The 27,126-nt window shown below is 32.1% G+C and overlaps 5 protein-coding genes across 5 annotated transcripts; 1 reads left to right on the top strand and 4 right to left on the bottom strand.

The window, feature by feature from the left end:
- Positions 1–4,715: 4,715 nt before the first annotated feature.
- Positions 4,716–5,225, bottom strand: LOC123721494. Its single transcript, XM_045680307.1, has one exon. The coding sequence runs from the start codon at positions 5,152–5,154 to the stop codon at positions 4,849–4,851; it is 306 nt and encodes a 101-aa protein (XP_045536263.1). The 5' UTR covers positions 5,155–5,225; the 3' UTR covers positions 4,716–4,848.
- A 5,422-nt stretch (positions 5,226–10,647) lies between these two features.
- LOC106719209 (ATPase family AAA domain-containing protein 5) lies at positions 10,648–15,927 on the bottom strand. Its single transcript, XM_014513489.2, has 3 exons — positions 12,187–15,927; positions 11,477–11,721; positions 10,648–10,674 (listed from the first exon to the last, which is right to left on the bottom strand). The coding sequence occupies exons 1-3, from the start codon at positions 15,648–15,650 to the stop codon at positions 10,661–10,663; spliced, it is 3,723 nt and encodes a 1,240-aa protein (XP_014368975.2). The 5' UTR covers positions 15,651–15,927; the 3' UTR covers positions 10,648–10,660.
- Positions 15,928–16,157: 230 nt separating this feature from the next.
- Positions 16,158–20,079, top strand: LOC106719079 (cytochrome b-c1 complex subunit 2, mitochondrial). The gene is made up of 10 exons (XM_045680221.1): positions 16,158–16,285; positions 16,513–16,646; positions 16,726–16,900; positions 17,064–17,195; positions 17,633–17,803; positions 18,023–18,117; positions 18,617–18,714; positions 18,816–18,979; positions 19,219–19,437; positions 19,877–20,079. The coding sequence occupies exons 1-10, from the start codon at positions 16,241–16,243 to the stop codon at positions 19,958–19,960; spliced, it is 1,317 nt and encodes a 438-aa protein (XP_045536177.1). The 5' UTR covers positions 16,158–16,240; the 3' UTR covers positions 19,961–20,079.
- Positions 20,080–20,229: 150 nt separating this feature from the next.
- On the bottom strand, positions 20,230–21,390 carry LOC106719078 (E3 ubiquitin-protein ligase FANCL). The gene is made up of 4 exons (XM_014513328.2): positions 20,906–21,390; positions 20,668–20,826; positions 20,413–20,594; positions 20,230–20,337 (listed from the first exon to the last, which is right to left on the bottom strand). The coding sequence occupies exons 1-4, from the start codon at positions 21,267–21,269 to the stop codon at positions 20,230–20,232; spliced, it is 813 nt and encodes a 270-aa protein (XP_014368814.2). The 5' UTR covers positions 21,270–21,390.
- A 1,199-nt stretch (positions 21,391–22,589) lies between these two features.
- Positions 22,590–26,933, bottom strand: LOC106719208 (DIS3-like exonuclease 2). Its single transcript, XM_014513488.2, has 3 exons — positions 24,328–26,933; positions 23,813–24,071; positions 22,590–23,294 (listed from the first exon to the last, which is right to left on the bottom strand). The coding sequence occupies exons 1-3, from the start codon at positions 26,688–26,690 to the stop codon at positions 23,100–23,102; spliced, it is 2,817 nt and encodes a 938-aa protein (XP_014368974.2). The 5' UTR covers positions 26,691–26,933; the 3' UTR covers positions 22,590–23,099.
- Positions 26,934–27,126: the final 193 nt, after the last annotated feature.

The raw sequence follows: 27,126 nt of genomic DNA, 5'->3' as shown, positions 1-27,126 counted from the left end.
AAGTGTTATAGAGTGTAAATGTATAAGTATTATAATTTAATCTAAATGTTTTTCTTTAAATGTATGTAAACGTAGAGACAAAAACTATTGTGTAAATAGGCGGAAATTTGATAAAGATTAATACACAATATGTTAAACTGAGGTAACAAAGAATCTAATCTGCACTTATTTTCTTTGATTGATAAACCTTTTCTTTTCTATACATCTTTTACAAGAAGGTTGCAAACAAGGGGTACCTTGGTATCGCTAAAAAGAAAAGTGACTGCTGCCCATAGACGTCTACAAACTAAATGCTACGAAAACCCATATTTGCTACGAATATTCTAATTGCTACTATTGGATAATTATTACGGGTTTTATTTACTTGTTAAGTAATATTATTTACTTTAAATCAACTATTAACTATCCTAAGTATGTAAATGTATCTAATTAAGATTGCTTACACTGTAGTACACGATGTATATATTACTTTTATTATTATTATAGGTAGATACGAACGATGATTTATAATGATGGATTTGTAGTGAGACTGAAAGAAAAAGTCAAGAAATATAGAACATTTTAGGTAGATCGATCTGAGTAGCATTAATCATAGGTGCTAACTGTATCCATTATATTAACATATCTTTAGGTCCATTCAAAAGATAAAAAGATCAAATATTTATTAAACAATACATTAAATTCCGTAAAATTAGAAGAAAAAAAAAATTCTGATACTCACTAGCTGTTATTATAATAGACAGTAAGTAGCTGTCAAATCTATCTTTTTTTTTAATGATTACTAAATGAAATCCTTTTTATTTATGTTAAACAATTTGACAAGAGTTATTTATGACAAAGAAATAAAGCGTTTTTAATAAATTTGTTTTGACATAATTTTTTACTTTATAATGTTACAATAATATCTACGATTTTTTGTTAAATTCTTTAGTTTACAATTTATACTAATTTATTTAAAGATATTTTTGATAATATTACATTAGACGGTTTTTTTATTTAGGTTATTTGTTATCAAATGTTTGTTATTGTTTTAACAGTAAAAACATTTAGATAATTACGAGTCAGCCACTTCCTGCTTATAGTAAGTAATATTTAAATTATAGATACATACGTAAGTGTAAATATTTTGTAAATACAAGTTAAATACGCCATTTTTATAATATTTTTTGGATTAATTTTGTTACAATTCAAGTTACGCACATCATGACATGTTTTGAAATAATATTTAAAGTAATAGTAAAGTGTTTTATCTATTTCAATAACATATTTACTTATTTATATATTAGACTAGGATTATTAAATTAAGTATGAAAAAGTTATAATTTTGTTAAATTTAGGATGGCAATCTACAGTAATTGCCACTACTGTCCACCTTAGATGGATAAGATGCGAAAAATTATTGTTATTACTATATGAAACTGTAGACAAAACATTGTTTGTGAATCACGCTATTAAATTATTAAAATCATGTGAATGTCGCATAATTTATCACAATTTTTTCTAGCCTGTCCATAAAAAAGGATATTGACCCTCTGATGATTACTTACATAAATGTCTTATTTAAAACCAAAGTACTAAAAAATTAAGACAACAAGGTGTGGACACAGTGCTACATAAAATGATGTAATAATCTTTGTATTTGCGTACCTACTTTCATTAAGACGTAGAAGTACATTATCTATATGTGGCGAAGGGAAGAGTCTATAACCGTATTAAATTCATTTTTTTAACATTTTCGAAGTAAAATAAAAAAATCTTAGATTTCACTCTGTTGTATCTCTTCTTGAGACTCACTCCCTAGCTCTGGATATGGAATAAGCATGCACGCATATTATGTGTACTAGCTGTCGACCGCGACTCTGTCCGCACGGAATTAAAAAAACTTAATTAGTAGCCTAAGTGCGTCTCCAGAATAATAATAATAAGAAATCCAGAATAAGAATAATATATTCTACATCTATGTCAATTTTTATCGAGATCCATTGATCCGTTCTACAGATAATTTCTAACAAACATTCATCCATCCAAACATTCGCATTTATAATATTAGTAAGATTAAGTATGCTGATACCTGTCTACTAATGTGTGTGTTCCGACAAAAAATGCGCCGATACGCATGCAAATTAACTTTCAGATAACCTTATGACTAAAAAAGAATACAGCTAAAGGTTAAGTTATAGTTATACAATAATTTGTTCACAACAATGTTACAAAAATTACATTACTTGTTCGTATGAAAATTTCAAAGTAATAGTGGCGCCTGACATTTTACATATGAACATTTTAGTTATGAAGGGGTTCAAAATTAAATTCTAGTACATTTCTCTGTCATAATATTAAATACATGACCTCTTTCTACCAGTTGGTTTTCCTGGATATTTTATGCAGATTTTTTTATCACGGATGAAGTTGCGAACGCATAACGCACATCAGACAAAGAAGTTATTTACCATTTTTAAATATAATACTGGGTGCTATAGGGTTAAAAACATTGGAAAAGCTTCACTTTAAAGACTCAGTTTTAATTTTTGCAAGATTTATATGTTGCAATAACGCGACATGGGTACACGAGAAAGCCGGACAACACGAGTCTGTATCGTGGTTTACGCTTCTATATCTCAGTAAGGATATTAACCTTTTATCAAGTTTTCGTGTCGCCGAAAATTACTTATTGGGCAATCATTTAGTTCGCAATTATGAAACAATATTTGCCATAGCTATAAAAATAACATAAGAAGTCGTATCTATGCAGATAAAATTCAAATGTCTGTATGTAAATTTAAATCAAAATTTTTATATTTGCGTTACTTATGACAAAAAGTTTTATTGTAGTCAGTCAGTAGTAAGTCAGCAACAACAACATCGGTTGCACAAATGGACCGAGTCGGTGAAATACCCCGACCACACAGAAGACAGACGCGAAGCTGAAGTAATTCCGCTTTTCATCTGATGAATGTGGTGGCGGAAGCCTAATTTTATTCCTCTTTACCATCCCACCATTTTATTTCTAAGGAAAGGAAGGGAAGAGGCAGTGGATTTGGAGAAGGATTAGGCGCATAGGAAAAGGAAATATTATATTTCTGTCCGCCGTCGAACAAAGGTAGGTTATGCATTTGCAACACAATTGCGGATATAATAGGATGTCTATGAACAGAGGTCGCTTTGCTATTTCGGTAAATCAGGTGGCAGCTTGCTCGTTTACCATTTTATATAACATATCGCCTCTATACAAGAACAACGTGATATTTTTAGGCCACAACTTTACAGGGGAACAAGTTTAAACATTTAAGCGTCGATGAATTCTAAAATATTGATAATTTTACCGTTTGAAAACAATTAAATATTTGCGGTAATTAATGTGCTTTCTTAAAATAAGCAAACTCAGTTCAATATGAAATTAGAGTTTATTAATGCTCTTCTGTTAAGTTGGTTTAAAATAACACGTTGTCCTTGTAATGAGGCTATATATAAAAAAAAAACAATTTTTATATTTTGCCTGTCTGTCCGCAAGTCCGCGTTTGTTTCAGGTATTTACGAGACGGTTGGACGGATTTTGACGGGGCTTTTGGTAGAAAGTAGCTGATGTATGCGGGAGAAACATGGGCCTATTTTTATATGCATTTTGCAACCCAAAGGAATCGGAAAACTTGTATATGCGGTAGCATAGCTTTAAAATTAAAATGGATCCAGTACAAGTCTTAGTCTAGGGCCTTTAAAAAGATTATACAATATTGTGTATCGACTAAACCTGTTTCAAGAATCGAACCTATATCTTACATTTATAAACTGGATATTGATCAATTACCGATTACCTATAAACGTATATTTCGCAAAGGAACGTAAATGCATTTGCAATCTATATTATGAAAAATTATAAAGATTTACAATTTACGTCAACACTTTATTATGCGACCATACCCTTACTATCTATATCCCACTTAATAAACATTTTAATTGTGTGGCACGTTACATCAACACTTGCAGGGTGATTCATGCTAGGCCACTGTGAAGGTATTACTCATATTAAAGTAAAGCAATTCAACTATATCGGATTCCAATCGAAACTCTTACCCACAGACAAACTACAATTTACCCCAAAACTTCTGAATTCCTTAATATTTCTTTTAAAACGTTTTTTCTTAAACAACTTTAACTACCGTTATTTTACAATATCATTTCACTTTATCTCACAACTTTCACACAATAACTAAAAAAAAAACAAATATTGCAATGGCCGGCATTTATATAATTGCATGTGCCTTTGTTTAATTAATTTATGCTTTCAATCGAAATGGACAATATAAAACATCAGACGAAGGGTTTCTGAAATAACCGAGGTAACAACATGGTTTTGTATTGTTGTTTCGGAAATGGAATACCACGGTTGGAAAATACATCAACATATATCTAAGAAAATAGTTGTTGTTAACTATGAAAATTCGGAAGAAGATTTCATCTAGTTAACAGTTATTTTTCTAAATCAAATCTAGAAATGGAACAAGGGCAATAAGGACCGATATCACGGGGCCATAAGTCGAACCAATTACCGCCTAATTAAAGCAATGCCTACGACAAAGCTTATAAGCGACTTATTTTTATTCCAAATCATCGTGTTGATAAAATACAAAAATCACAGAAAAATAATAAAACGCCATATATTTTATAGTATTTTATTTCATTTTAAAGTAAATAATTTATTATACACGTAATAAGACATCAGCAAATATTTATAACATAGTGACTAGCAATCATTGACAGTATGCACGATCTTCATCGCTTCTGGAGGTGAATTAAAAAAATATATCACGTCTCTTCGTAGCCGTACCAAGGAGTCCACGCGTTCATAGCCTACCTCTTGCGTCGGCGCGTGCGCGACCGGTGGGAAGATCTGGAACTCCATTCTGTACTGAGATCGCTTAGTGACGGCGGTGTTTCAGGGAACTGGGCATCGGAAGTCCATCGACAGGACGCACAGACAGGTTTCGGGGATTCTGGTGCCTTCGTAACGGGGCTTTCACCACTATACGACTCTAAGATGTGCTTGTAGGCGCACTCCAAAGGTTCAGGACTCCTGCCTCGCGCGGCGCACAGGCGTATGCGCACGCACGCATTGCAGTATCCACATGTATCGCCGCGCAGTACACTTCGCACCATCGTACTGTTTCTGCTCAATACACCGTATAGACTACGCTCCAAGTGGCGACTAACTTCATATTTATGTGCGCCGCGTCGCCGCCGACTGGCGTCTCGCACGCGCCCACGATAACCCCAACTCCGGCGCCAGTGTTACCGATCGTTTAGCGGCCTTAAAACTCTATAGTTACAACTACTACCAGTTAGTCTCATATATTATGCTTATCGCCAAAAAACATGTTGTTTTTAAATATTCTGTGTTATAATTACCGCTTTCGGCAAATATGAGCTTTGCTGATATCTGAATGATTGCCGTGTTGCTGGGTGGTCCAAGAAATTTCTTTGAAATGAAGTACGATATCATATCATTGAGCTGCTAGTATATTAATGTGGGATTTACAAATTTTATTGTCATGACAAATAATCTGTGGATAATTTTATGTCATAAATAGAACTTTCATATAGTTAATATAATTTTGGTACAAATCTCATTATGTATGTATGTGAATCTAATAATATCAGACATGAAGAAGATTGTTTTAAATCTTACTAATATTATAAATGCGAATATTTGTATGGATGGATTGATGGGATGGGTAGGTCTCCAGAAAGTTTCAATGGATCTTGATGAAATTTGGCATAGATGTAGATCATAGTCTGGAACAACACATAGGTTACTTTTTTTAATTTCGCGCGGACGACAGCTAGTTGAATATAATATTATAATTAAGAACTTTATTTACGAGTACAAAAAATGACAGCAATATTTTTTTCATCCGTACGAAGCCGGGGAACCTTCTACTTTCAGGAACACACATCGAGTGAAATCGCGGTGCATTGCTAGTTAAATAAATCATTCGGTTTCTATCTATATTTGACAAATAATAACTGTGATTAAAGGCGTGTAATTACCGATAAGTTCGATATTGTTCTAGATTCTGACCAGTAATCACTGGATCGGCAACCTCGTTTGCATTGCGACTGATAAAAAGTACTTATGAACATAAGTATTTATCTTATTCCCACGTCGATAACTATAATTCTTGTCGTTTACTTTAAAAACTACAATCTTGTGAGTTACAAATGTTACTAGGTCCAGACTTACAGTAGTCTAAAAATAACACACACACACAAACATACAGGACATAGTTAATTAAACAAATGATTTTGTCAATTACCATCTACAAACATTTAATGAGCTACTCGAGAGATTGGCTCAAGATACTAGATTGGTTTGACCCAGTTTGTGTTTGCACATATATTTTGATAATTCTAATAAATTTCAATTTATACATAAAAATCTGCGATTCCTTTATTTCAATTTCTCTATCTTTATTATTTATATTTTAAAACATTGTTTTTGTAGTTCCGTCGGAATGAACTAATGTTTTATTTGTTACATTAATGTTAAATAAGACATTAATGAAACAAATAAAAGATTTAAGATTAATGAAATAGGACAATGCTGATATTTTTACTCTCGTTACTTCAATTTGCAAACGACGACTAAAATTTAAATCCCAACTTTTAAGCAGTTATTGAGAATTTTTGAGAAAGCTTACATTTTTGTTTCGTTCATAGTTCATAAGTGCGCTTAGAAATTACAATCAGAATTTTTTTTTCATTACCAATTAAGTTTAAATAAATTATATATTAATCGGTTTTACTTATTTGTGTCAAATTATTACACTTTGATAGTGCATTGTCAGTGTGCAAAGATAATATTTTATTGTAATTGTTATAGATAATAAATGTAATTAAACTGCATTATATATTTGAAACATATCGTAAAATATGTGCACAAGTACATGTATCTTTAAATGTACGTCATTTAAAAGCATTCAATAAATACATTCACATTCAGTTAAATAAGAAATAAGCATACTTTTAATACTAGTGAAAAATATATAATATCAAACATACCCCAGCCCTAATTTGACAAAGACATATATAAGAGATATATACACGGCGATCACGTCCGATCCAGCTCTATGTTTCAAGTTCAGCATTAAGAAGAATCTCTGAAAGAATTATCCACTAGGCAATTTATGTATTATGTTCCAAATTAAACCCGAACACAACTCGAATTTTATATTTAACTAATTTCATTATTTTGAGCTTATTATATTCGTTAGCACTCTTCAATCATCCTTCAATAGCAACTTCATCGCTCATGTATATCATCAATTATTTTATCGAAAAGTCAATAACTACCCAATTTAATAAACATTAAAAGTAAACAAAGTTGCAACTACGTTGTGAAACGAACCATCATGTTAACGCCTTATAAATTACCTAGAGGCATTGACGCAAAACCAATTTAAATAAGTAAAAATCTTTAATCGCATTTTTAACATTTGACCCTTGTATGTACTGATATTTATAATTGACTTATACTATGTACGTCTGGTTACTCAGTGCCTATATAGTTTCAGTTGATATAATATTGTATTATATATTTATTTTGCATTAAATGATAAACGCTTACTATCTCCCGTAATAAATCTTAATTATTATTACTACGATATGAAAAAATAGAAATGTTAAATTGAAATCTACGTTTAATTTATAGCAAGACATTGTTATCTGCCTTTAAGAGGCAGATAAAGTTAACTGAAAGGCACTCTATTTTACTATCATCAACGTTGGCGGGCTTGATAGCTGATGTTACATGTAAACATTTTGTTTAAAATGGCTTCAACAATATTTCCAAAATTATAAACGAACAATAGCGGTATAAGGCAGCGAGATTCGTAGTCGTACGCCTACGTATGAAAAGCGGCCATCATTTTCTGTCGGCTACCAAGTACGAAGGGTTGGCAAAATCTTCCGAGTAACAAGTGAATGAGTTTTTGTCTTTCTTGAGCCTTGAGTGCTACGGCATGCTACGCCGCCTTTATTAGCGGATTAGCTACTTTGTTGAAAAGCACTTTTATTTGTGAAATGGCAAGTTATTTATTCTATTAGCATCGTTACCAGTTGTAGTTTTCCAGATAAAACAATCAAACTTTCTCTCTCTAAGCACTTATGCGATAAACTTAATACAATATTTATAATGAATAAACAGAAGGAATCGAATACGAGATATTTCTAGAAGCACAGATTAATATTACAATATCGAGTTGTGAGATGCGGTTATCTCGCGTGCATGGTGTAAACAAGTCAATGCTATTAATAAAGTCCTGGCCGTAACTCGACTGATATTCAAGACTATCGGGCCCTTTTGAAAACTAGCAGCCGGTCACTTACAACAGGAAGTGATGATATCTGCGTCCGTAGTGGGTTGATAAACAGAAAGTGCTCCTTTTATATGGTTTCTACATATATGTATACACTTGTTTTCCTGCAACTATCAGCAACTTTGGTATATTATACATGTAGAGGTTGGAAGGCGTAGCATAATTAAATTGTATTTTTATGAAGAATTTTAATGGTATTTTTTCGTAGAGATTGAAGGGAGTCGTACGGTTGACAGTTGGAACGAAGAGTTCAATCTTCGACTCTGAGAAAAATTTGTAAATCTGCGTCTGTCCAATTGGGTTAAGGGTTGTCTAAACAAATTCTTATGATAACGAATTGTCGATCTAAACGTGACTACTAACAATTTGAAGCATGTTTAAAACATAAACATTGATGTAGGTTCAATGACATATTCACAATTAAATAGTAATATTTTTAGATAATATGAAATATTTAGTCCATGTCTAAAAATCCCATCTTATTTTTATGAAAATAATATTGAGTGTATTATAAGATATATTTTGCTCGCTGGCTTATACATCTCTGATAAGAGGTCAATAACCCTTAATAAAATTAAATTTTCCTTGTAAATTGCAATTATTACAAGAAAAGTTGATTAATATCATCCAAAATAATATTTTTGAATTAAACCTTTCTTTTGGGAAGTTAAAGATTTTACGTTAAAATGAGAATAATGATTTTTTTATATTTATACCGAACACTATTTGTTACATTGGTTGAATAGACAACAAGGGCATAATTTCATTAGTCGATAACTCGGTCGTTACACAGCATGCGTGCAAGTCCCCGCATACGCAGTGGGGCACTAAAGACTAATGAAAATAACTGGTCGATGTAAAACCAGCGTCATGCGGGGACTCAGTTGACGAGGTACGCAGTAAGGAAAAAGAGGAGGAAAAGTAAAAGAAACCCAACCCATGCGGGCACTCTCGACCAATGAAAACTCGCATGCGAACGCTACGGCATGCGTGAACGTAAACCGAATTATCTACTAATAAAACTGCACTCTTTTATTCCTCTACTACTACTACTTACACCCACCTTGTCGTCGGCTCAGTACCGTCAGTTAAAGCGTGACGTCATGAGGCCATCGGCAAAGCTTCTGCGCACGAGTAATATATTACTTTATTCCTTGTAACCTGACAGTAATGATTGGTAATAAATTTTATTTTAAAATAGAATTATTATAGCTTATCTAATAAAAAAAAACATAAACGTTTGTTAGTAGCTGTCAAAGCATATCGGCTTTTTTACCTCTGAGATACTGAAGTGGTCTGCTTAGTTACAAGATAAATGTTATGTAAACATCATTATTTTTAAAATATATCATGTTCATTATAAGAATAGATATATGCCCAAATTAGATACATACATACACGCATGATAATATAAAATCTGCACGTTTGCAGTGACATAACAGTTTCCTGTATTATATAGAATAAAAAATAATACGTCGAAAAAATTAAAACTGCAACACTTATGACAGTTTTATAATGATTTAAGTATTATTTTGGTTTAGAAGAAGGGGTATATAAAAAGCCAAAAAATTTAATCTACCCACATTAACACTAAATGATATGCGTCATCATTCGGGTTTTCATGGTGAATTGTTCTGCGACAGTCGAGGAAGTCCGATGACTACCGAACACCTTTTAGAGACCCCAAATTACAGACTTTATTCAGATAAGGATATGGTGTCTTTATTCAGATATTTCCACGATTGGTTGGATGTCTCACAGCAGAATGCACAGTGTGAACCCGACCTAATTCGTTAATTGTTGTAGGAACATATAGTGTTAATCCATTGATTTAGTTATTAATAGTTTGATTTCAATTGTACCAATATGTGTCACGTATAAATTTCTAGAAAATACATCATTATCAAAAGTTCTAGTATTCTGCTATCAACAATATTCGAAACTGGGTCACTAGATTAGACTGGATGCTACACCATTCAAATGTTTATCATTTTCTTAAAACATCGAGAAAGTGACCTTCCAGGCATTATCTTGGTTATTGTCATGACAACGATAATTTATTATTATAAAAAGCTACTGAATATTCGAATCTCTCTCGTATATTTTTATTTAATTTGTTTGTACCAAGTACTAAAAAAATTAAATCAATTCTTTATTTATCAAATATATATCCTGGATTGTTAATTAAATAAAAATATTTCAAAATTTGTCACATTTCATTTTATTTACATTTACAGTAACAATATTGATTATTCTCAAATTGTTTTCTCCTCGAATTAGAACCTGTATCAATAAATATTACCTGAAATTAAATTTAACTAAATTACGATGCTTTAAATAATTCATATGCATTGAAATATACATTCAAATATGTGTATCTTAAGGTGAATATACACTAGAGCATTTTCTCAAGCATTTCTATGTAATGTAACGTTTTAACGAATGATATGATACAGGTAAAAGCATAGTTTCCAAAGCACGTCTGGTTCGTGAAAGGGTGATTGATACACAACAACATATCATAGAGCGGCTCGTTATTTTGTTACAAGTAAATGCTCTAGTCCAGTGATTGTGAAACTCATTTCTTTCACCGCCCCCTTTGAAAATCAATTATATTTCAGAGCGCCTCTAATTTATATTCAGCCCTAAAACTTAAAAACCACAATTTCATTACTTTAATTAATTTCAATGCCCCCCATTTTTTGGGCCCCTTATCGCCCCCTCCTAGGTTTCAAACGCTTTTTGAACGTTATCGCCCACTTTGGGCAACACTGCTCTAGTCTATACCCACCTTTAAAAATTTAACTCTGAATGTTAAGACAAAAATTATTAATTAATTTATGAAATGAAATTAGTAGAAAGTTAATATGTTGTCAAGAAAGTAAACAGCTTTTCATCTATTAAAAGTTTTTTAAGGTTTTAAATATTTTATGAAGATTTTATTTTTACTTATTAGTTTGAATTGACAGAAATAATAAAAAATAGTGCAAACTATAGTACTCAAGGTGCAGAGTAATATAACAATTAACAGAATAAAGTTAACCATAAAATTATTTAACTAATTTGAAATTAATTTAATGAAATATATGTCTAAAGATTCTCACCTAAACATAAACTGTCACCCAACTTATCAAAATACTCATTATTACACAAAATATTTAATGATTTAAGGTAATGACAGAATCTATTATTTCTCTTGCTACTTAAATCTGTTTTGGTCTTTTCTGATCTGCATATACTACGACAACTTGACCAGTAGTCCAATGCAACTGCTTTACGGTCCAACACAGCTACTGGGTTCAAGTAATGAGTCAAGCTTTTATGTCGATGTATTATTTTGTCACGTTCTCTGAAAGAAATAAAATTCAATTCAATAAATACATGACCATTTAAATACAAATATACAATAATACAGGTTGTAAAGTGAAAATCTAAAATATCATCCTATGTGTAAATATTTTTTCTTTCACTTTTCACTCCCTAATTTATACCAAACTAGCTTTTACCCGCGACTTCGGCCGCGCGGAATAAAAAAAATGCACACAAGATAAAAAAGTTCCTATGTCCGTCTCCTAGTTCTAAGATACCTCCCCATCAATTTTCAGCTAATATTCAGATAATCAGTTCGACCGAACTTGAGTTATAAGTAGTGTAACTAACACGACTTTCTTTTATATATATAGATAATCATGAAAACACATGACACTAGGTTATCTTAGTACCTAGGTACCTAGACAGCACTGGCAGTTGTACTTCTTTTTAATAAAATAAACAAAAACTCACACATTTAGAACAAAGACAACAAAAAGCTCACCTTTGCATAGTCATAGAAGGAAACTCTACATCAATTCTCTGTTCACATTTTAAAATTCTTTGTGCATTCTGAATGCTGCTGGTCATTAAAAATTGTGAAATATCTTGCGTAATTTCATAAGTTCTATCGTAATATTCAAAATTCTCGCCCTCAATCAAACTGGCACTTTCAGGAGAGAACCAAGGCTTGGATGTTATATTAGCATGTAATTCTGCTGTAGTATTTTCAAACAAGTCAAGAACTGAAAGGGTATCTATTGCTGATGATATTGTTTCTAATTTCAATACATCATTTCCTATTTTTTCATTTTCCTTTGTATGAACTGTAACTAAATCATTACAATTGAAATTTAAAAATGCAGGTAAACTCCACCATATGTTAAATGTAAGAAATGGTGAGAGGTTATGTATATTTATCTGTTTATCCAAAAAATACTGAATACTCGAGTTACAAATAGCAGTAGAACTTGCAAATCTATCTTCAACTTCCTCATTAACAGCCCATGACATACTTGAGGCTTCATCATCACCTGCATCTATAAAATCATATCCTTGAGATGCATTCTCCCGTTTTAAAATGTGTCTGTGTGATGTCATATAGAATTGCAAACAATTGATTGTCTTTCTTATATCCCCTTTAAAAAAATCTAAAAGCTTAGCTCCTAAGCCAGGATAGCAAATGCTACTATCAGCTAAACACATAATGTCTAGCCATGTCCCAAGCATTCTAGGCAGGAAAGGTTGCAGACTTATAACTTGACTGTATTTCAAGAATTTTTGCAGGTGGGGGCAATTCACTGATTCAGTAATTAAAATAACTGGACGTTTAGAACTATGCACAAGTTGAGCTATTGCAGAACAAAATCCATCATCTTGCTCAAAAATTATATCTGCATCATCAATTAAAATAAGAGACATAACAGTTCTCATGCTCTCTTGACTTGAAAATGGTTCACTATTTGAGTCTTTCTTTGAAGAGACAGATTTCTGGGACAGATTCTCAAGAGTCTGCTTCTTAGGTCTCCCACGTTTTTTATTCTGTGATATGTTAGAATCAACATCTATTGACTTCTGAGAATTATCAATGCCATCCATCTGTCTGTTTACTTTATGGGACTGGGTAGCTTCTTGTAAATCTTGGAGCATTATTTTACCAGTTCTTTTACTACTTGCATTCACTTCAATTACCTTGATTGATAACTCCGATGCAACAGCATATACACTGGATGTTTTTCCACTGCCAGTCTTTCCAGTTAGTATGAGCAGATTATTTCTCATTCTTTTGACATCTCCACTGTCAGTATCCGAATAGCAAAAGTCAGATGAATCTGAATCTTTTTGTTCCGGTACACAGTTTTCAGTCCAAGAAATTAACCATTTCCTAAGTTCTTTAATACTTTCAAAGTTCCCAATTATTTGTTTTGTTGATGTTGCCTTATATTTATCTGTCCATTTTAATTTATCTAGATTATCATTACATGTGTCTGTTATACCATTGATTATTTCAACACTGTTATCTAAATAAATACATTGTGTTTCTCCAATTTCTCCTCTACTTTTAGCTTTTAATGAATGATAAGTACGATAAACAGGAAATTTTGAATACAGGTTCTTCATTGCTTTTAATAGTGTTTTAACATTATTTTTAAAATCTAATACATTTAAATTCTCATTCTCAGTGTTTATTGTCAGTAAGTTTTTATAGGAATCAGATGAAGAGTTGGCGATAGTTGGTTCATCATCGGAATGTAACAATGATAATGGAAGTATGGTGGAATTTGTAACATGATTTGGATCAATCTGTTGTATATGAACCACTGGTAGAAAACAATTGCTATTAGTTGTACAAGTAACTGGTTGCTTATTATTCTTTTTTACATGATTTGGAATACCACTATGCAGAAATTCTTGTTTAGCCTTTAATTCTTCAGCAGTCAGTTGTGGTTTTGGAGCAAATATTGGGGCTAATTTTAATGGCTTCTTAACTGGTAAATTTGCTGAGGGAATATTCTTTTTTGTAGATGCTTTATTTGGATATTGTTTTATACATTTGTTTGATATAGAATTCTTCACTTCCATTGTGTGTACGTTATTAGTTATTTTTGGTTGTTCAACATTATTTACAGAGCCTTTTTTCTTTTTTGGTGTGAAGATATGGAATTCTTCATCCGAACTTGATACTAAAGCATCCTCATATTTAATTGGTTTTTTGATATTTCTTTTAGGCCTGGAATCAGTTGATGTTACTTCTGAAAAGTTAGTAGATTCACTTTCAGTGACATGTTTTTTTCTTTTACGCTTTTTTCTGTCACTAACAACTTCCTTGCCCTCAATATCTTTGGATGATAATTTATCATGTTGGGTGTCATTATCATGACTTTTAACAATCAACACTGGAGTATGTATCTCGGCAATATTTTTTTCTTGTTTCTTTTTCTTTTTACTTTTTGATGTAATTTTCACTTTAATAATTGCTTGTTCATCTACACTATCATTTTCATTAAGAACAGATTCACATTCTATTTCTTTCGTGACTACATTGAAATAACAAAGCATGTTTTCTTTTTTTCGAATAGAGGGTGATAATTTTTTCAGAAATTCCACTTCTTCTTTAGTTATATTATGTTTAAGAGAGCTATCTGATAAATTGGTATTAGAGAACGATTTAGAAATTTTTAAAGATTCACTTTTCTTACTTACACCATTTTCAGTCTTAGGTGGTGTTAGATTTAATGAATCTACTTGTGGCTCAAGGACGGACTTATTATTGATATTTTTACTTGAATGTGCATCAGGTTTTGCTATCATATTTCTTAACCTTTCAGCTCTTTTCGCCATTTCATTTTTAACATACTTTTCTCTAGATTCATCCCGTTCCTGCTTCTGTAGGGCTCCTTTAGCCTGGGCCATTTTCTTCAATGATAGAGTCCTTCTAACTTTGAGCTCTTTCCTTTCAGTAACTTCTTGTAATTCACTTTCATCTAATATCCTTTCTTTGCCTGGAGAATTAGATCCAATTACCTTATTGCGAGAATCCATTAGTAATTTAAAAGCATCTGTTTGATTATTTGATTCTAGTGGTTGTGTAGGACTTACAGTTTTTGGATCAACCTCTTCAGGCTTTATATTCTTTTTTCGCCTATGCATAGTAAAACTTTGCTCGACTCTGGATGGTTTTAAGTTGCGTTTTAAACTAGCAGCAGTACTCATTTCGGTGTTGGGAGACTTGATGATTAGTGAAGTAACAAAAGTTTGTGACACATCTATAATATCTTGGTCTTCCTCTCCATCTTTTCTAAGTTTATACTTTTTAAGTTTCCTTTTAAGAGTTCTATCACACTTCGGCTTTAAAATATTGTTCCTGCATCTTAACACAGTTCTACTCTTGTGCTTTATGTTATTTTTAAAAGGTTCGGCTTGTCTTTTTATTTCTTTGATAAAAACAGTGTCCAAACAAATTGACATCACTATAAAGACAACAACAGTAAAGATATACAATAGATAGTATTTTTATATCTTACATATCATGTGCAAATTTTAAGTTCTTCAATACGTTGCATTTTAAAATATATCTGCCAACAAGCTAGAGATTCACCATGATCTATCACATTTGTATCCACATAATGCCTTAAAGCATTCGAATTATTGCTGACTAAGAACTTAGGACTGACCTTAATACTTTAAAATTAGTAAAATACAAAATAACATTCATGTATAGAATTTGGCGCCTTCGTTTACAAGGCCGTACACAAGACAGTGACAGTGACAGTTTAAATTTAAATTGTCATAAAATTACATGTGGAAACACTTCCATGCTTACAATTATGATTGTTTCAATTGAAATGAGTTGCATATTGTTCGCTAGTTAAAATGTTTGTATTGATTTATGGATAAATTAAGTTAGAAAAGCAAAAAAAAACATATTAATTTGAATAGAATCTTTGGATCATTTTCCACTTTTGACATAATGACATTGACAGTCGACTTCAATAAGGCCTCTGTTCTTGCTCGTTGAGCATAAGATTTTTGTCAGCACCATCCGAAATCTTGTAATAATGTCCTCGAAATCTCTTGCTACCCCTTTTATTCGTCATGTAACGGTAAGTGCGTAATCCCTATTTATATTTAAATTAAAGAACTTTAAAATACAAACTTTGATTCCTAATGTCAAACCCCTGTTATGTAAAACCTTTAATTTCATTTTATCGCACCTAAAAGCCACTGCTTGGAAATTGAATTGAATTGAATTCATTTTATCGCAATCAAAGAGATCATAATATGTTAAGCTCAATCGCATGATGATCTGATATAAGTTTATGCACTTCAGAGCAGGGGATATGCCCAAACAGCTCCAGTTGCGAAGAAGGAGGCTAGACTTCAGACAAGTGTTTTACCCAATAAAACATTTGTGGCTGCGCTCGACAATGGATCACCTGTTACGCGCCTTACGATTGCCTTTAAGTAAGTTTATTTAAATTGATACTGTATTGTAAAAACACAACAAAATTTCTAATTGCAGTAATTAAAATTTGGTTGACAGGGCGGGATCCCGTTATGAACCCCAGACTGAGCTCGGTCTCGCTCATGTCCTACGTTCTGCTGCTGGTCTGTCAACAAAGAACTCAAGTGCATATATGATCCGTAGACAACTCACGCAAATTGGTGCATCTTTCACGGCATCAGGAGACCGTGAATTTGTTTACTATACTGTTGAAGTAAGTATTCTAAGAGTACTAAAAAAATCAAAGGTTTTGGCTAATAATCTTGAAGACATTTTTAACAATTTTATTGGTTTATTGCTTTATACAAGTGAAGTTGTTATGCTTTTAGGTTTCAAATGTAATATTTCATACAATGTTATCATGTATGTATTTTTAGGCTACTCAGGACAATTTAAAAACAGCACTGGAGTACCTTAACAAGATTGTATCAAACCAAGAATTTCGTCCATGGGAGCTGACTGACAATCTGCCACGTCTAAGATATGATATTGCTGCCCTCCCACCTCAGGTATATTAATAGATTGAAGGTTTTTAGTGATAGAAAATGTAGTATAATTAAGTACTTTGTCTATCCTTGTAGAACATTAATTATCTTGGAGACATTATGTCTACATGTAAGAGACTAACTAACTCTACCATGAGTAAAGTAGATTTTTGCATCATTGCAAATCTGTTAACTTATCAACATCATCTGAACTAAAGAGAACTAAAGCACTAAAGAAGAATTATAAAGAAGAAAGATTGTTATTTTTGTATGTAACAAATAAAAGTCATAAATTACTGGAAAAAAATTCTCAAAAATTCTTTTGCCATCAGTAACATTTTCACTAAGTAATCACTGAGTAACATAGGCTATATATAACTAGATTTTTTTTAATTTCTTGTGGACGATGTCACTGCTAAAACATAAAAATATTTTTTCATGCATAATATATTTTTGTGTAGGTGCGTGCTGTAGACCTATTGCACAAGGCTGCATATCGTCGCGGACTTGGCAATTCTCTCTTCATTGCTCCCAAGAAGATTGGAAAGATCAGCTCAGAGTCTCTCCAACATTTTGCCAGTAACAACCTGGTACCAAATCGTTGTGCCATTGCGCTTATTGGTGAAAATCAGGTAAATATATATCATACGAAAATTAATTTGTGGTATTTGAAAAAAAAAATTCCTCTGACTCCTAGCTACAGAGAGGCTGCTCCAATTAATTCTGTTTGTCCAGAAACTAGTATTTGTTTTCTTATATCTTACATTACCTTGTATATAATATATTGCAAAATGTGTGTAGTTAGCTAAATAATCTAAGTCATAATTAATTAGTTAAAATAAATATTGTAGGACACAGCCTGCCTTCTTGCTGACAGTCTTCAACTATCATCACTTGTTCAAGAGTCCAAGAGCGATACCACCACCTATTATGGTGGAGAATTAAGGTTAGTAAAATAAAATTATGCATTATGTTAAACATATTCTATTAATTAAGATTTGGTTTTCATATTACAAAGTGGCAAACGAGCTAGCGGTCACCTGAATTCGACGAAACAACGAAGCTACCGAAGCTCATAGACATCTGCAATTGCAGATTTGTTGCCTAACTTTAGTCAACGCATAGAATATTTTCCCTCTCTATGCATTCACTCCTTTGTTAAATCCACTTCCACTTCCCATAATTTTAGTGTGGTAAGGGAACATGGACTTTATTAGGCCTGGGGAACACACAGTCAACAGATGAAATGCGGAATCGCTTCAATTCGTCTTCTGTGTGGTCGTCCCGGCCCATTCATGCACCCAACAAAAAATTGATTTGATTTAATCTGTGATGTGTAATGTAAATTAAATCACCTTGGAATATAATGCCAATTTTACACAATATATTTTTGTCTTTCAATCAAGGAATAATGTTTTATTGATATTTCTTTGTAATAATTTTAGGAAAGAGATGGGCGGTGATCTAGCCCACGTAGCTCTGGCCCTACAAGGGGCACCGGCTAGTATCCCGCAATCCCTTGCGTTAGCTGTTGCTGCCAGAGGTGAGGTTTTTTACTTGCCAACATGTATACGAGACTACGACAAATCGATCTGTCTCCATTCAAAGGAAATTGAACAATAATAAAGATATTTCTGTGTATAGCTTTGGGCTGTGGGCCAGTGACCAAATGGGGCGCCAACAACTCCCCAGTAGCAAAGGCTATAGGCAACATCGGTCCATTCGCTGCTGCCGGCTTCAATGTGTCCTACAGTGATAGCGGTTTGTTTGGAGTTGTGCTCTCCGTACCCAAGGATGAGGCGAATGCGGTATGTACATACGTATTTATACTGAATCTTTGTCTTAATACTATACTGAATCAGTTCAGATACCAAAAATATTGAAAATTAAATTGAAGCTTTAATTTTCAATATATTTGAACTACTACTCTGAACTACTATTTGCGTAGGTATGTCGTTAGTAGATATTAAAAATTACATCAACCACTTAGGTGTAACTCTATCTCTACCATGGTAAGGAATGTATGTGGATATTATTTTGTCTTTAGGCCGTGAAAGCTGTTGCCAACCTCCTTAAACAGCCTCTTAGTGCTGATGCCATCAAGGCTGGCAAGAACCAGTTGAAGCTGCAAGTTCTAGCGGAAGCTGAGGATGGCACTTCCTTAGCAGAGTCCCTGGCTGCGCAGGGCTTGTTCACCGGCAGTGCTAAGTCACCCCTCGACATTGCCAGGGAAATTGATCAGTTGTCTACCAATGATGTGTCACAAGTAAGTTTTTTTAATTGTCAAAGTCCACTACCATGATTAATCTTATAAACACATATTGTCTCTAATTTTTTTAAGAGAGTGAAGGGATGACAATATAAATAAGACAAGTATCAGATCAGTTCTATAGTCTGTTACTTTTATGATATTTCTGTTACTTTATTACATCTCTTTTGAATTACATCTAATCCCCTAGCATTGAGATTAATTTCATAGGGTTAGTTTGCTAACCTAAAATTAAAAATATACATTTATGTATAAATAGTAGAGTTTTTTCATCTCAATTGTTACCAACTTTGATATAAGACTTCCTCATCATCATCATCCTAGCCTTATCCCACTCACATGAGGTCGGCACACACAGTTTTATACTAAGATGTAAGACTTTTATAAAATTAAATTCCATCCATTTCTCATGTGATATATTTTTTACTTTTTACAGGCCATGTCAAATGCATCCAGATCTAAGCTATCTATGGGATCCGCAGGGAATCTAGCATTTGTTCCATTTGTAGATGAATTGTAAATCATTTATTATGATGTAATGACATTAATTTACTTAGATCATTTGAAATTTACCATGTTTTGTTGTATATTAACTCTGTAATTTATTGTTCATTCGGAATAAAGAGTTGAAAATACTAATGTTTTCTATGTCATTTCATTTATCCTATATTTAAATATCTGAACAATTTTGCTTTAATCAATAAACTTTCATAATTTACTGGGAAAATAGGACAGAAATTTAAGCCCATAAACTTAGTTTAGGAAAGGAATTAAAGAAAAATATTATAATTATTTATTTTCAAGTAGTGAACATGCTATAGGATGACAACATGTTGGACAGCTACCGGTTGCCACTCCAAAAGCTGGTGGGCGACCACCAGCCGATGCAAGAAGCCACTAAAGAAAAAAATATTTTTGAAGTTTCCACAAAATATAAAATACATAAGAAAATTAAACATAGCACCCACAAACCTCATATAAACAACTAGTATGGTAGTAAACTCCACAGGAATTATTTTGACAGATAGGCTGTGGCACACCAGGTTTATCTGGCAATTCCTCACACAGGCAAATTGCACAACATTGTTTCTCAGGCATTGTTGTTACTGGTTCCGAAAAAACATCCTGATGTTTATTTGAAAAACTAGATATATCTAAAATAATACTATATGTTAATAATCAAACTTCTAAGTTTAATGAATAAAATTCTGAAAATTAAATAATTACCAAATGTAGACATGATATTATCAACTATACTTTTATCATGATCCCATTTTAAAAAACCTTTTTGTAACTTATCATTCCAAGTTTCAGATTGACCTATCAGATAGATGTTTTTTGCTGCACCGTCTGGAGTTACTTCTATATGGAGCCAAGTTCTTTCATCTGTTAAAATATATTTTGAATTAATGATTATAAAGTAACTTTTATATGTTATCAAACAAAATTATATTACATTACAGACCTAGAGCTATTTTTCGATAATCATCTTTATAAGTAGGATGTAGTGGTTCCATAATAGAACAAAATTGATCAATTTGTTCCAACTCCAAGAAATAATTACTTAAATTGTTTACATGATTTTTGAATGTGTTGATTACTTCATTTATACTGTTATATTCTTCATCTTGATAAGGTAAATATGGTAAATTAACTTTAGTTATCTCATATTTTCTAGGACCAGAAAATTTTATGAAAATCTCATGTTCTCGGAACCCTTCATCGAATATAACGCATTTGATTTCTTTCAAGGTTTTACCAAAATAAATGTTGATATTATCATCAACATGTTTAATTTCATTCAAGTAAGCTTTGTCAATATGTTCCATATCAATTGAATTCAAGGAACAAAAATTCTTGGTTTTGTGTAAAAAGAAATTTTCTAAATTGTCTATTAATTTTGTAATAGATTTATAATTAGCAGAACAAAATAGTTCTCTTATTTCTTTGTTCGACTCCATTGGATATCGGAATTAACATTAAATTATATTGTTATTAAAAAAATGCAAACTGCAGACTTATTTTAAAATTTCGTACGTAACCAATAGCCAATTTTAATCCAGGATCCAAATAGGAGATGACAAATTGATAAACAAAAATTGACATTGACAATGACATCTGTCACCAAACTGAAAAACTTAGTTCAGAAAAATTAAAAGCAACTGCTTTGAAATTGAATTAGTTCAGAAAAAATGTACTGAAAGGTTAAACAACAATAAATTAATTTTGACTAACATTACCTTTTAATGGTATGTATTTTGCAATTAACACGTCCACTTAAAAAATTAGACTGGTCTATAAAGACATCGTAAAATCATTTTATAATTAGATTTAAATACAAATTGTATAGTTAGCTGGTTTTCACAAATGCAAAACATGGTTAGTGGCCTTTACATACTGATATCCGGCAGTTAGATCCATCAGTATTTAGTTAACCCTCAATAAATCAAAGAAAATTTGTTTAACTAGCTTTTACCCGAGACTCCGTCCGCGCGGAATAAAAAAATAGAAAACGGGGTAAAAATTATCCTATGTCCGTTTCCTGGTTCTAAGCTACCTGCCCACCAATTTTCAGTCAAATCGATTCAGCCGTTCTTGAGTTATAAATAGTGTAACTAACACGACTTTCTTTTATATATATAGATATAGATAGATTCTGGGTTTTCTAGAGTCGCTATTTTTAAACTCGGAGTTTGGAAAATTTTCCCCATCGGAATAAAAACAAAGCTAATTTCCAACTCTATATTTAATAATGTTGTAAAACGTCAACAATTCCGATTATTATTTTGTAATTATTTGCTAGAAGGTTTGCTGGTTGAGCATCCGTTCTTAATCTAGGTCAATATTCAATACCTTGTACTTAGTGGCTATACCACTCAACATGAAGAGTAAATCTATACAATGCTAGTGCAAAAATATTATGCTAAAATACTAGACATAATAAAATTAAAAAGAAAAACATTCATTTGTCCATACTTCTTAAAAATTGTAAACAGGACACTTATTATTTAAAAGAACATTTTTGTGCAAGGAATTAAAATCAATAATTATAAATTCATAATTGTTCTAATGTCTATAAATATATTTAAATAATTTAGATTATATTTAGTTTAAAAATTTTAATACTTTACATCAAATTGCATTTGTACGTCATAATTACACTAAAAATTGATTCAAAAACATATGAGTAATTTTTAAAATAGTCTTAAAATTTGATTCACAAACAAGGCGACCACACATTACAGATACAAAGGTTCTGACCATATTTGATATGGATATAATTATCCAGCGCATTATTATTCCTGAGAAAAAAAATGCCCAAGTGCCTTAAGTACATTTAATGGACCATTCAAAATGTAACACGTAAATTTTATTTTGAGAATGAGAATGGTCTTTCATTGTGTGACAGCCTAATTATTGCTACAGGTGGTACACCACTACCACAATATAAAAAAAAAATCTCACAATGAAATAAGTTATAGATGTAAAATATAGTCCTAAACGGACAAATCTACAAGTCAATTTAAGTAAGAAAATATAACTAATATCTAAATAGCTCATTTAATATTCAGCTACAATTTAAAATTTAAAGGTCGTCATATACGTCTATTATTGAAATGGATATGGAAAATTCATTCAATAATTTCGTCCTAAACAATTCAAACTGGTCTTACAAGTTTTGTATCAACTTTAACCATATCTTCGTCTCTATTCAATTCTACCTCTACAATAGAGAAGACTTCAATCACTTGTTTAATGTCGGGCAAAGTATCTGTTGCTTTCCATAGCAGTTCCATTTTCGATAGTTTGATACCTGCATCATTCTTGATACATTTATGTTCTCCAGGGAAATCCTGTAATTAAACAATTGTTTGAAAATTATATTGAAGTTTTAAAAGCATTGCTACCCTAAAATGTTATGCAATTTATTCATAATTTTAATTTTTTGCTTCATCGGTAATTTATCTACGTGCTGTTAAAGTTGTGGCACTGACTACTTATTTGACCACTACTACATGGCTAGGAAATAGGAAATAGTATATACTTTATTAATATATTCCGCAGTTGCCAACATGACTTGACCACCCAGGAGTACCACTATTAGACATCTATATATATAAAAGAAAGTCGTGTTAGTTACACTATTTATAACTCAAGATCGGTCGAACTGATTTAGCTGAAAATTGGTGGGCTTAGAACCAGGAAACGGACATAGGATAATTTTTACCCCGTTTACTATTTTTTATTCCGCGTGGACGGAGTCGCGGGTAAAAGCTAGTTATTACTAAAATAAAAGAGTTCCAAATACCTATTAAAAATATTATGATTGTAATTTTAAAAGCAAAATCTTAAAAAAGTTACTACTACTTACATTGTTGAAGAAAATTCTTCTGTTCAAACCCATAGCAACTATGATGACATCAATATATTTTTCCCGAACATCAACAACTACTGCATCAGTTACATAAGGTGAATTCATTTCTATATACTTCAAAGTATATAATTCTGTTGAAAGTTCACTGGCTCTTTTAGCATTGTACTTTTGTTTGTTACATTGGGCCGCAACTGTTTTTACTTTGTCAATTTCCCACTTTGGTGTTTCTCTATAATTTAAACTTGCTGATAATAGCCTGAAATTAATATTGCTGATTAGATTTTACAGGAAAAACTCTATTCAGATTAAATATAAATAAAAAGCAAAAGTAAAATCCATAAAATCATCCTACATTTTTTTCATTTTTTAATTTATTTGAGTGTAATTATGTTTTATATTTATCTATTTGTATATGTTATTATTAGTTCCAAGTCTCTTTAAATTATAAGAGTTAAAAGGTTACAGTATAATTAATGTTGAATGCAAATGTAGAAATAAAAAATATAATTTACCTATGGACCATAATGTCAGCATATCGTCGAATTGGGCTAGTAAAGTGAGTATAAAGTGGAACATTAAGAGCATAATGCTGGAAGTCATCATCACTTGTGCAGCCACCGGCACAGAAATATTTAGCTCTTGTCATTGGTTTAGCACACAACATATTGAGAACCATAGCCTTGCCTCTATCAGCCACACTTGGATCAACATATTGTAATAATGATTTGTGCAAGCTACCAGCGGAGGTAACGTCCAAGTCAATACCCATTGGTTTTAATGACTTAGCCAGCTGTTGCAACATATAACCACTAGGGGGAGGATGACATCTCAAGAATGCTAAACTAGGATAGTCATCATAAATCCTCTTTGCTACGGTCATATTTGCTAGTAACATAAACTCTTCAATAAGCTGATGGCTTTGTTTGTTTTCATATACCCAAAGAGAGTCTGGCAGTCCCGTTGACGGGTTCAGATGAAATGACACCTTTGGCTGGTCAATACGTAATGCACCATTGTCAAATCTAGATTTTCTAAATAGTGATGAAATTTTGCCAAGTGTTTTAATTGTATCATGTACATCTTTATAATTGAAACCATTATAAAACTCAGGAAAGGACATCTCTGCATCTTCTTTACTATCCAAAACAGCCTGAGCATGTTCATAGCTTAATTGACAACATGAATGAATTATTGTTTTAGAGAATCTATGATTTAAGACTTCTGCATTATCAGTTATTTCCCAAAATACAGAAAAAGCAAGTTTATCAACACCTGGAAATAAAGAACATAGCATGCATAAGTCATCGGGTAGCATGTGGTAAGCCTTTTCAACTAAATAAATTGTTGTTGCTTTGTCTGCTACTTTCTCATCTAATATAGTATTCTCTGTCAAAAAATGCGATACATCTGAAATATGTACTCCAATCTCGTAATTTCCATTTTCAAGTTTTCTGCATGACATAGCATCATCGATATCTCGACAATTTGCTGGATCAATACTAAAGATGCATAGTTTCCGACAGTCCTCTCGTATTTCTATTTCTTCCACCGGTATAACATAATCTAAACGTGGATAGAGATCTCTTACTTCCGGTCCAAATGGGGTTACATCTAAATCTGTCTGTGCTAAAATTGCTTTTGCTTCTGAAAGCATATCCCCAGATTGACCAATGTTACATATTATTTTTCCTAAAGCAAACCTTGTATCAAACCAATTTTCTATTTTGGCCAAAAATAGTGTATTTTCGTAACTTTTTGCCTCTGCATAAAAATTGTCTGGCCAACATGTGAACGGAATATTTAGTCTAGGGACTCTGTGGTCTCTTGGCACAAACAATGCTTTCTGTCTATTCTTATCTGGCATCAGTTTTAAATGGCCAATGCATGTTCTGGTATGTAATTTTTCTTTGATATAAACAACTTTTCCTTTTTTTTGCTTTGATTCATCATTGCTGTCATCAGCCTGATTTATTATTTGCACAATTACGACATCTCCTTCAAGAGATCTATTTCTATTTTTAACTCCGTCAATAAGTATATCTTGAAGGCTTCTATCACTGCTAGAAACATATGCATGTTGAAACTGTTTGGGATTTATTCTTAAAACACCTTCTACCAAACTATTTTCCTTTAAACCTGCATCAACCTCTTCTGCACTTAAATAAGGTTCAAAGCTTTTATCCTCTTGATCTTTCTTCTTACCATTTTTATTCTTTGTGGGACTTTCTTTAATAAAACCATTTTTACCAGAGACAACTTGTCTAAATTGTAGGTTACCTTGCCTCCCATATGTCTGGTTAAGAAGAGGATGTTGCATCACATTTTGCAAAAAACGTGGGGAGATTTGATCATTGCCCAAAGGTGTGCCTGGGTTGCTCCATGCATGTGATGTAGAGCTTGGGTGGGTTAAAGGAGAATTTGGTAAACTGCCAATTTGGCTATTCATCCTCAGTAAATTAACACAATTATTTTGCATGCTGTGTTGGTAAAGTTGCAAATGTGCAAGATTTTCCAAATATTTTGAGTTATTTGCATTTAAAGGACTACCTGGGTTTAAAATTACATCTTGACGAAATAATGTAGAAAAGGCATGATACTGTGGTGCAGTACTGACTCCTGGGATTGCTTGCCCTTGCGGTTGAGTACCAGTTGTTGATGGCATTTCTAAATGCATATTTTTCATTTTCTCTTTTTTCCTTGAATTTTTGCCTTTTGGTGTATTCTTCTTATTACTTTCCACCTTGGAGCCTTCGACATCAGTAGCACTCCTATGATTCGTTGCAACATCTTTTGTTTCCGATGCCGCTTTAATATTAGGCGATCTCGTACTTTCTTGCCCCACTGCGTTTTTAATTGATTTCTTTTGTTCAGACATTTTTCTTAAGTTTCAATATTTTAACACAAAAAAATACAGTTAACTGTTCATCAATTTTCTTTGAAGTTGAATGTTGTGCGAGTGCTTTTGATGTGGATGGTTAAATTAATAATATTTACTTTTTACTAATCTATATTACATGCAAACATGTTAAACAAATTATAATGAAAGACATTTTCGAAACTCAGACATACATGAATTTAGACTCACAAAATCCAACAAAAACTGACACTATTACACGTACATTGTTGACAGATGAACGTAACCAAAACCAAAATATACACAGAGTAAATAATTAAGAGTCACTTTTGAGTTGGGTGTCCAGATTATATAGAACAATATTTGTTTTGGTATTTTATCTCGTGTAAACGACAAATTATATCGCTAAATAAATGTGAAACTAAAGTTCATTAACTATTTCACGCATGTATCGTAC

Source organism: Papilio machaon, chromosome 12 (genome assembly GCF_912999745.1).
Source record: "Papilio machaon chromosome 12, ilPapMach1.1, whole genome shotgun sequence".
Lineage (NCBI taxonomy): Eukaryota > Metazoa > Arthropoda > Insecta > Lepidoptera > Papilionidae > Papilio > Papilio machaon.
Note: the sequence above shows the minus strand (reverse complement) of the source record. Positions and strands in the feature narration are given on the sequence as shown.

What these genes read in the sequence shown, in the direction of transcription:
- LOC123721494 (XM_045680307.1), bottom strand. Translation starts at nt 5,154, where the DNA reads ATGGTGCGAAGTGTACTGCGCGGCGATACATGTGGATACTGCAATGCG.
- LOC106719209 (XM_014513489.2), bottom strand. Translation starts at nt 15,650, where the DNA reads ATGTCAATTTGTTTGGACACTGTTTTTATCAAAGAAATAAAAAGACAA. An exon ending in CCTTCTATGACTATGCAAAG is followed by an intron (nt 11,722 to 12,186) that starts GTGAGCTTTTTG and finishes TATTTCTTTCAG; the next exon opens with AGAACGTGACAAAATAATAC.
- LOC106719079 (XM_045680221.1), top strand. Translation starts at nt 16,241, where the DNA reads ATGTCCTCGAAATCTCTTGCTACCCCTTTTATTCGTCATGTAACG. An exon ending in CTTTTATTCGTCATGTAACG is followed by an intron (nt 16,286 to 16,512) that starts GTAAGTGCGTAA and finishes TATGCACTTCAG; the next exon opens with AGCAGGGGATATGCCCAAAC. An exon ending in TTGTTTACTATACTGTTGAA is followed by an intron (nt 16,901 to 17,063) that starts GTAAGTATTCTA and finishes ATGTATTTTTAG; the next exon opens with GCTACTCAGGACAATTTAAA.
- LOC106719078 (XM_014513328.2), bottom strand. Translation starts at nt 21,269, where the DNA reads ATGGAACATATTGACAAAGCTTACTTGAATGAAATTAAACATGTTGAT. An exon ending in TTATCGAAAAATAGCTCTAG is followed by an intron (nt 20,827 to 20,905) that starts GTCTGTAATGTA and finishes ATATTTTAACAG; the next exon opens with ATGAAAGAACTTGGCTCCAT. An exon ending in TAATATCATGTCTACATTTG is followed by an intron (nt 20,595 to 20,667) that starts GTAATTATTTAA and finishes GTATTATTTTAG; the next exon opens with ATATATCTAGTTTTTCAAAT.
- LOC106719208 (XM_014513488.2), bottom strand. Translation starts at nt 26,690, where the DNA reads ATGTCTGAACAAAAGAAATCAATTAAAAACGCAGTGGGGCAAGAAAGT. An exon ending in GCTGACATTATGGTCCATAG is followed by an intron (nt 24,072 to 24,327) that starts GTAAATTATATT and finishes TATTAATTTCAG; the next exon opens with GCTATTATCAGCAAGTTTAA. An exon ending in GAAGAATTTTCTTCAACAAT is followed by an intron (nt 23,295 to 23,812) that starts GTAAGTAGTAGT and finishes GTTTAATTACAG; the next exon opens with GATTTCCCTGGAGAACATAA.